The 10,551-nt window shown below is 30.6% G+C and overlaps 1 protein-coding gene across 1 annotated transcript; it reads right to left on the reverse strand.

The window, feature by feature from the left end:
• Positions 1-231: 231 nt before the first annotated feature.
• LOC101267631 (cation/H(+) antiporter 18-like) lies at positions 232-5,813 on the reverse strand. The gene is made up of 4 exons (XM_004245504.4): positions 5,692-5,813; positions 4,261-4,512; positions 1,691-2,692; positions 232-1,604 (listed from the first exon to the last, which is right to left on the reverse strand). The coding sequence occupies exons 2-4, from the start codon at positions 4,453-4,455 to the stop codon at positions 393-395; spliced, it is 2,409 nt and encodes an 802-aa protein (XP_004245552.1). The 5' UTR covers positions 4,456-4,512; positions 5,692-5,813; the 3' UTR covers positions 232-392.
• Between the last annotated feature and the right edge of the window lie 4,738 nt (positions 5,814-10,551).

Raw genomic sequence — 10,551 nt, forward strand, 5'->3', positions numbered from 1 at the left:
ATCAGATTGTCACCATCAAAATTGAACATTAGAATGCGAAAAAATCTCAAGTGAAAGATTGAATTTCAATTGCCTTACAAGTGACATGATCGTATAAATATTAGTCGGTACATAAAACTTAAACTCATTATACGTTACAGATATCATCTATCACACTCTGTATTGCCACAGCAAAATCCAACTGTAATTCAACAACAAAGACAAACACTGATAATTCTTAAGGCAACAAAGTTGAAACTCATAAAGGAACACTAAGTATTACTGCAAAGAAACAGTTTTATGTCTTACAATAACAGAACAAATGTCATGTATAATAAGCCCCGAGTAACTAGCATTGTACTGTACATTGAGTACTTAAAAAACCTTGATGAATTGCTAATCAAAAACGACGTTTATTCTGAATCACAATCGCCGTCTGATGACTCTCCTTCCTTCAAAGAACTCAGAGATTCTTCAGGTAACTGGCTGCGGTACTGCTGCACCACCAACACTGATGCAGTAGTCGAAAACTCTGGTGATGTCAATAAGTTCCCCAATGATCCTAACTCAGGGCAGTCACTCTTTTTGTCCAATGCTACGACTACTTGTCCCTCGGGCATTCTGCCAACCAGATACAGATTGCAACGATTGTACTCACGAATGGCTTCTATAGTCCCACGAGCATCTTTCACGATCCTCTCCTCAAATTTGATCGATCCATCTGTTGAGGATTTTTGCTTCACATCAGCAAGGAACTCTTCATCATCAGATTGAGCCTCGGGGTTAGTTTTGTCATTCATTTCTACCTTGACACTTGTCCCCGATATCTCAGGGTCTACTATGAATCGAACCACAATCAAACTAATGCCAGGGTGTTCAGCGATACGTACACCATAAGCAAGTGCTTCGCGATCATCATGGCCACCAAAGAACAAGGCAGTCACTGAGAAGTCGACGTTACTTGAAGATACATGAGAAGCTCCACCGAGACCACGGTCTACTAATATGCCAACTGAACATGGTGCATGCTGAAGAACTCTTCTGTTCACATGCCTAAGTTCGCCTCGGGTTGTTTCCAAATGACCATCGAGTCTCGGGTGCTTATGGAATGGAAGGATTATCATTGCAACCCTTTTTCTCTCTGCACTAGCGACTATGTCCTCGTGCATGCTGTTCATAGGAGAGATTGCAGTAGTTGGTCGAATAGACACCTTACTCAGATTTGAGAATGTATCAAAAGCTACAACAATTTGATTCGAGTCTTGCACCTGTTCGGTGTTCCAAAAGGGCAGTCCGTTCTTTTTAGCCTTGTGGACCATCAGAATTGCAGAGGATCTTTCTGAAAGCTCCATGAGGTGCATTGCATATACACGAAGCCCTTCCCTCTTCTCAATACCCCGAGAAACCTCAATGAGATTGAGCATTGCAGGAATGTTCCTAGAGCTGTGGAAGCAGGCCAAGATCCGGAGCTGTTTACTCGTGTTTTTCCTCTGTATAGTTCTGTGTTTGTATTTAGTCACAGCTAGTTTTGCTGGCTTATATACTGATATCACTATAGGTGTTGTGATGAACGTCGTGAAGAGAGCCATCAACACCATGATGGCAAATGTTTGATCATTAAGTACCTGTGAAACCGAACATCAGTCAAAAATCAATGTTACACAGCTAAAAGTAGTAAATCGAAAATTAAGTTTAATGAAGCTGAACTTACTCCTCTATCTTTGCCAATGTTGAGAACAATGAGCTCCACCAAACCTTTAGTGTTCATCAAGAAACCGAGAGTTACAGCCTCTTGGGTGGGCAATTTGCACAGTAGTGACACCACAATAGTGCCAACAATTTTTCCAAAACATGCCGTAACTATGACTAGAACAAGAAGACCCCATGATTGAGCCCCTTGAATGGTGGCTACGTTCGTTTTCAATCCACTAGACACAAAGTACAGAGGAAGGAATAGACCAGACACGAGATCCTCAACTTTTTCCACCAGAGCACCCGCGAAAGGCCCTTCCTTTGGGACGAGAACTCCAAGCACAAAAGCCCCAAATAATGCATGAATACCAATCATGTCAGTCACAAACGATGCAGCCAAAACAGCTGCAAGTGTAGCACAGACGTATTTTTCGTCCACTGGCTCACCCTCAGAACAACGTCTAGCCATCCATTTGAATATACGAGGAGCAATGAGTATGCAGAGTAGCACGAAACCAGTTCCACACAAAAGGACCCATAACGAGATAACAGGAGAACGACCAACACCTGAGAGGGCAATAGCTAGAGCGAGTAGAATCCATGCAGCCACATCATTGACAGCTGCAGCAGACATCGCCATTCGACCAACATCTGTTGTTAAAAGCTTGAGTTCAGCCAGGATACGAGCCAAAACGGGGAAGGCAGTGATAGAAAGAGCTACTCCCATGAAGATGAGAAAAGGGCCTTGGTTAACCCCTTGAGAAACAGTTGCCCGGAGAACAAAGGATGTCCCAATTCCTAATGCAAAAGGAACACTGATTCCTGCAAGAGCAATGCTTAGAGCTTTCTTTCCAGTCCGACGAAGGGACTTTGGATCTAGCTCCAGTCCAACAAGGAAAAGAAAAAAGAGGAGTCCAAAATTGGCTAAGGTGTCTAGCACTGTAAGGCTCTTCGGTGGAAATATAGCGTGCAGATACTTTTGGTTGCGTCCTAGAGCAGATGGACCTAGTAGAACCCCTCCCTAAACAAAGTAAAATATCGGCTCAAATCAATTTCTTGCACTAACAAGTAGTACCAATCAACATTATAAATCATGTTCTTATGGTGCCATAACACAATATAATTGTGGTTCAAACATTCATCCATGATATCACAACTCATTAATACACGAAAACTCAACCAACATAAATGGTTTAGACTCACAACTAGTGTCATGCATCCAAGAAATTTCATCCCTAATACATTCCTCGTAAAATTCTAAATAAGTCCTTGCATTCCCACAGTGTAACACAAGTCGAGAAGCCACGAGAAAATACTAAAGATAGCATGACCAAGCGTTCTGAAAACAGGAACAATAACTACGACATAATAATACCATAGTCGAAGTACAAGTAACAGAAATAATTAACTCCTTTGCGTTAATGGCAAATTACCAAGGGACCATGTGTTTTGAGCTAATATCTAAAAAAAGTAACAAGAATACTGAACTTTCAAGATAACAATATAAATATATATTACACCAATCATTGTTCCCAACAATGTTTCCTAAAAGAGTGCAACTATATGCTTATTAGAGAAAATTGTAAAACATAAAGTCACAAATGTATAACTCAAGAAAAATCCCAACACATGGGATAACGTGGTGAAAATTAAGTAAAAATTTAAAGGAAAAACTAGAGTCATCGAGTATCTGTGCTGGCGAGAAATAATAAGTATCCACATTTTCAACAAAATATTGAATATATGTGTGTGAGTATCTGATAAATTAATCAAGGTACATCCAACTAAAAGTATATTGGAGAAAATTGAAAAGACAGAAATATAACAATCAAAAAAAGAAATTGTTGTGCGGAATTTGAGATAATACGAGAAAATATAAACGCGAAAAACAAGACAACAGATTTACGTGGTTCACCAATAAATTGGCTACGTCCACGGGAAGAGAGGGAGCAGTTTTATTATGGAGAGGCAAAAACAGAATTACAGAATAGGATTTCCCATAGCGTCTATATATAGTGCTAAGCTACGCCCTAATAGGCTTGGGCCCAACATACAGAATCAACAGAAAATTAAGGACCCAATACAACAACATTGTATACCGTCGGGCCGGGGCTGTTTGTAGCGGGTCCGATTCAAGGCATTCAACAGAAATCAAATACAAGTCTTCGTAGCAGAGTTACTCTGTATCTATTATACTAATGAGAGGTACTGGTAAGTATTCGAGTGGCAAATATAAAATATAGTAAACGGATTTAACTGAACCCAACATTTAGTGACAAATATAGTATATAGTCAACAGATTCATCTGAACCAATTATTGTTAACACAAAAGGAATAGCCAAAAAATAATACTTATTTCTTAAATAAAATTGAACCTATAACTTTCATGTGTACTAAATTCAATAGTTAAATCTCAAGTCCGATGCTATAGTCAAGATACACACAAGTTGATCTGCATATCACTCGTCTACATAAGCTAACCTAAACACCACAACAATAATAACATACTCAGTGTAATTTCACACGAGAAAAAAAGAATAATAATAACAATAAAATACGATAATCGAATCAGAGAGATTGAATACTTACAACAATCTCAGCAATGACTCTAGGTTGTCTCAATGGCCTTAAAATATAAGCAAGAAGTCTAGTAAGCACAAGTACTAAACATATTTGAACAATAGCCAAAGGAAGTGCATAATCCAATGGATTATCCCCTTGAAAAACTCCATTAGAGGCTGCTTTCATTGGTGATGGACACTTCATACTTCCATTTGAAGCCATAATAAAACAACCCCACTTGATAAAAACTCAAAAAGATTCAATCTTTATCTTCAATTTCTGCAAATTCTCAACATTTTCAAGAAAACAAAAAAAACAGAGTCAGATGAAAAAAAAAAGGATTTTCTTTAGCCCTTATATTGATAGGACTAATGAAATTCAATGCTGATTTATATTTCAGTCACTAATTAGAGGGAAAGATTAATTTTTGCTAAAAAAATTTCACCTCCCAAAAAATTAAATTTTAAAAATATGTGCATGGAGAAAATTTATATTTATAGAATAGAGAGAACACCAGGTACATTTAATTTTTTTTCTTTCCCAAGCAAGATATGTTTAATTAGTTTTAAATAACTTCAAAAAAAAAGATATGTAATTTAAAAATAAATATATTACTATGTGATAATTTAAGCTTTATATTTAAACTTAATAAATAATATTTACATAGTGAAAAAGAATTTTTCACTTTTCTTTTAATATATATCCTTATTTAGGCAAGTGAGTGTGAATAATATTAAATAGGTACTTACTATTTAATTAAGGATAATTTACTAAAAATAAATCTTTAGGGATGAGTGACTTTTTTAAGGAGTGTGTACAATCTAAAATAAGAAAATATTAGGTACTTCAAAATCTATAAAACAATTAAGATTGAAGACTTAATAAGAATAGAACAAATTAAGTTAATTATGATCCATTTTAAAAAAAAATTCAATTCAAATACTCTTAATTAAGTTAATTTATTCATTTATTTATCAACTTAAATCATTTTAATCTATTTAAATTTATATATAATCCGCTCATTTAACACTCATACGTTAACCGAGTTACATTAAACACACAATTTGGCTTGTAGTACATAAAATGTGGCAGACTCAACCTTCACCTCCAACTATTAACAAATGCTACAAAAACCACCTTATTATACGTGTCTTTATTTTTTTTCATGCTTATTCATTTTCCTCAAACCTTGCCACCTAATTATTTGCATCATCATGATTTTTTTTATTTTATTAGCTATTAATTTGAATTCACGTTATATAAATTTAGTAAAGTAAAATATTTAAAATTTAAATACAAAATCTATAAATAAACTCCAATAATTGTAAGTATCATACCATTACGATCAAAAAAACAAAATTAAATTTTGAAATCGACTCTCTATGTATATGCATATGTTTATATGTCATGAAAATAATAATAAAAAATAAAAACGAGCGAGGAAGAGAAGAGAGAGACCTGAATAATTTTCGAATATTCAACAAGACTTGCACTATTGCTAATATTTCTATGAGTTCTGAAGATGATAGATTGAGGGAGAAAAAAGAAATAATGGAACCAAACAAGAGAAGAGAAAAGAAGATTGGCTATTTATACAGTTATTTTGACTATTTATTTTTATTTGTTTATTTTGAACTTTACATGCTTTTTAAAAGATAATAATTAATATGAATACTTTATTAGTACAATATTTATATTAACTTATACTAGTTTTAGGCATTAAGAAATGATTTAGCAAATACGTAATTAATGTTAAGAACAAAATAGAAAAAAGTCATTATGTTTTTTATGTATTAAATACATATGTTTTTGATATAATGAACCATTAAAAGTGAACATAACAAAATAGAATAAAATATGTGGTTATTTAAACTTTAAGTGTCGCTAGGGAAAAAAATCCCATCTACTTTAATTATTTAGGAAAATTAATGATTTTTAGAGTATATGTTTATAATAATTCTCTAGATCTATTGAATTGGTAAAGAATTTTAAATCTATCACTAAGTGAAAGAAAGCAAATGAATGTTTGAATAAGGTAAGATATTATTGTTATTATTTTTTTAAAAAAAAAGTTAAGATATTACCACAAATATTTATTATTTCTATGTAATTAACCATGGCAAGAGAGAATTTCAAAATGCATTAAAGTTCTTTTTAATATTGAAACGCAATAATAAAATTATCTCTACATAATTTATAGATAATATGAATTAAAATTGATATGTATATTATATTTTTTGAGATACAAGTCCCTATTCTAAATTCTACGTAAATATAAAATATAATTTAAAAAAAGTTGTTTAATGGCTGGCAAATGTTAGAAAAAGAAGCAAGCTGCATGTTTTTGCCAGTCAATTTCAAGAGCACGTGCAGTACTTACTAGGCTATTGAATTATTTTAAAAAAATAATAACTCAAGAGGCTAAAAATTAAAGTTCACATTATATCTGTGGACAATAATAGATTAAATTAAATAATGTAATTGCCTTTAATTACCATTTTTTTTTTTTTTACTTGATAAAAAATGTAAATTAGATCAACTTAATGTTTGATTGACATTCATTATCTGTTCTTTTTATCAAGCCTTATGCGAGTTTTATTTTTGAAAAGACCTCACATCATTATCGACGTTATTAATAAAATCATTATAATTTTTTCTTTTTAATTATTAATATAAAATTTTATTTGAACATTTGAAAAATAATTAGAGCAAGTATTAATTAGTAAATTATTTTCCATGGTCAAGCCTTCAATTAAAAGTTATATATACATGTGATTTTCCAGAAGGAAAGTCCTCAAAGAGTGGGATAAAATTAAAAGACATAATTTTGTTCACAATGTACCCTAAACATCAATTATTGAAATAAAAAGAATTTATATAGCTTAGGAATTCAATTTTCTTTTTTTTAATATGATTTCTTTTTTTTAACAATAAGTGGTAGAATATGACATATTATTAATTTGCCCATGAAAATGTGGATCGCCATATTCGTACGATATCAATTATTAACTCAATCTAGTTTAATTTACATTATTCAATATCTTTAATGATATTCTATTTATGTATACTATATATAATTATAATAAAATTTAATTAATTCATCCTACTTTTTATCAAATATAAACTTGTAATTTCATGTGTATTTATCTTTCTGCAATTAAGTATGAGGTGATATATATAAAATAAAGTGATTTATAGAGCATTTAAATAGATAGGCTTGTGAGTCTTTTTATATGTTTCTATTTTATTTTATTTTTTGTCATCAATTGCATGTAGACTATAGTTATAATTAATTAATCATGTGACTACAACCATACATATATTACCTTTTGACTTTCCAGTTGTTGCTCAAATTTTCATCCACCAAAGTTATATTAGTAAATTAAATTATAGAAATTCATGTGTGAGTTGACCATATTTCAAATGCAATTTTTTTATTTTTATGAGATAATAAATAAATTTGCTTAATATATATATTTCTTTTTTTATATTTTATTTATAAAATTTTATTGAGTATATTATTATTGTTATATATATTAGTGTATATAGTATTACTAAAAAGAACGGGCCTTACTCTTATAAGTTTTGTCCATTTATCTCGTTCTCGAATTTTTTGTCTAATCAATATTTATTCTTTAAAAAGTTATATTTTATCGAAGAATTATTTGAAAATATCTTAGTATTTGGGAAACTATAACACTGTGTAAAGGTAAAATCATAAAATTACATGTTTTTTTTCTTCTTTAAATAGACTGGTTATAATTTTTGCTATTTAACAATCGAATTTATGTTTAATGGGACATAAGTTCTATAAAAACAAAAGTTATATTCGAGCATAATTTGTTAATATATGATACAAATGTATATTTAATAAAAAAAAATTTGTTAAGACGAGCAAAAATTAAAGACCAATCGGAAATAGGGTGAAAAGTGCAAATGACATCTATATGTTGCTTGGCCCAAAGCTCTATTGGGTCCAATTGACTCTTATCAATTAGGCCCATACTCGAAATTTTATTTAGAACTAATGTTTCTTCGGATAATTATATAGAATGAAAAACTAATTATATAAAATAAATATAGTAGCTATCGTTTGATTTATTTGTATTTCATAGAAACTATTTGTCAGTATGTCTCTCCCTCATGTTCTCGCTTGCCACTCTCCCCCTCTCTCGCTCGCCTCTCTCGCTTTATACAATAGAATTGTATAAATTGTGTTTCTAATTGTATAAAGCGAGGGAAAATTGTATATACATATGCAAATACATATATTTTTGTCCAATACACTTATGATTATACAATAAAAGTACTCGCCTGCTAAAGTCTCTTTTTCCTTTCTCTCTTTCTCGTTTTATACAAATTCAAATTGTATATAATTTCTCTCTTTCTCGTTTTATACAAGTCAATTCAATTGTATAATCTCTGCCCAAGTCTCATTTGTCTTTCTCTCTTTCTCATTTTATACAAATTCAAATTGTATATAATCATCCTATACACTTATAATTATACAACTCGTTTTATACACTTTGTGTTATATACTTCGTTTTATATAATTTTCTGTCAAAGTCTCTTTCTCTTTCTCGTTTTATACAATTCGCTTCAATTGTATATATGTATAGCGAATTATACATATGTATGTTTGCTATAGAGCACAATTATACAAACTTTGTTGTAACATACAAATATGAGTTTTATATTTGCTATATGTGAAAATTGCCCCTGTTTCTTTTAGAAGAACGAAAAAAACAATAAAGTTTATACTTCATTCGATTTTAAGTTGTTTGTTTTATTTAATCTTGACATGGAAAAGTTTTAATAAAAATAAGGAAGATTACGTCAAACAAAAGAATATATATTTTTTTTGATAGGGATAATGCCCAAGTATCCCCTCAACCTATGCCCGAAATCTCAGAGACACACTTATACTATACTAAGGTCCTATTATCCCCCTGAACTTATTTTATTAATAATTTTGTACCCTTTTTTTGCTTATGTGACACTATATTGTGGGCCCAACGATGGTTGACTTTTTTTTCTAAACTAGTGCCACGTAAGCTAAAAAGGGGTAGAAAATTACATATAAAATAAGTTCAGGAGATAATAGGACCTTAGTATAGTATAAGTGTGTCTCTGGGATTTCGGGCATAGGTTGAGGGGGTACTTGGGTATTTTCCCTTTTTGATATGATAAAAATTGATACGTAAAAATAAAAATTCATTTTTCAAAAATACTGAACACGTAAAAGTGAACAACCAGCATATCATTTATTCTTTCTTTTTCCCCTTTTAGGTGGTATAAAGTAATTGGTTACACATGTTGAAACCAGAAGAAATTAAATTTGAGCCATCAATGGTGGCTCTCCAATTTTTTCCATTAATTATACTAAAATACTAAACATATTTTATTTTGCTTGCATTTGATTTCTACCGTTGCTTTTGGTCTATGCTATTCTAATTATATATATATTTTTATGTATTTATGCACCTAACAAAAAAGCAAAAGCAAAAGTAAAGTACCTTAAATGAGTAATATTATTCATCTAACCACCCCATTGAATTAACAAGAATAGTAATTAAGGGTGTTATTAACTTATTTCCTTCACGTAATCACAAAAGATTTAATACTTGTTTTAATTAGTTTATAGTTAATTAATAAATCCTTCTTAAAGCAAATTAATAAATAAGAAAATAGTTGAGTTGACAATTCTATTTGTGTGTGGGGAGAAGATTCCAGCTTGTTTCTTTCTTTGAAAAACAAAATAATTATATCATAGAAGAATAATAAAATATATCGATCAAAGTCTTTCACGCAATAAAATATCAAATAGTACAAAATCTAGATCGTTAATTATTATGCGTCGATTGATAATCTAATACTAAAAATGCCCCAAACATTATTTTGGAGCAAACTAAATTTGATGTGTTACTGAGAATTTTTTTTCTAATTAGGGATTGTTTGGTTAGGAGAATTGGAAAATTGATGTTGATAATAACTTTAATCATTAATTACTTTGTTGCTACCTTAACTTGTGTATTTGTGCAATTAATATTTTATAAATTTGTTAGTTTGTTATTTCCTCAATCCGGTATTGTTTGTCATGGTTTCTATTTTTAGAGTCAAACAATAAAAATTTTAACCAATATTTTAAGATGTATTTTTTCATCATATTAATATGAAAAAATTGTAATTTATAGTGCTTTTCATATAGTTTTAGAATATCTATTTTTTTTGTTTAAAATATCGAATTAATGTGATTTAATTTACTAAAAATTAGTCAAATTAATTTCCGATAAGCGCAACATGACAAATATTTCTGGA

The sequence above is a fragment of the Solanum lycopersicum genome, chromosome 8, assembly GCF_036512215.1.
Source record: "Solanum lycopersicum chromosome 8, SLM_r2.1".
Lineage (NCBI taxonomy): Eukaryota > Viridiplantae > Streptophyta > Magnoliopsida > Solanales > Solanaceae > Solanum > Solanum lycopersicum.

What these genes read in the sequence shown, in the direction of transcription:
- LOC101267631 (XM_004245504.4), bottom strand. Translation starts at nt 4,455, where the DNA reads ATGGCTTCAAATGGAAGTATGAAGTGTCCATCACCAATGAAAGCAGCC. An exon ending in GAGTCATTGCTGAGATTGTT is followed by an intron (nt 2,693 to 4,260) that starts GTAAGTATTCAA and finishes TACTTTGTTTAG; the next exon opens with GGAGGGGTTCTACTAGGTCC. An exon ending in ACATTGGCAAAGATAGAGGA is followed by an intron (nt 1,605 to 1,690) that starts GTAAGTTCAGCT and finishes TCGGTTTCACAG; the next exon opens with GTACTTAATGATCAAACATT.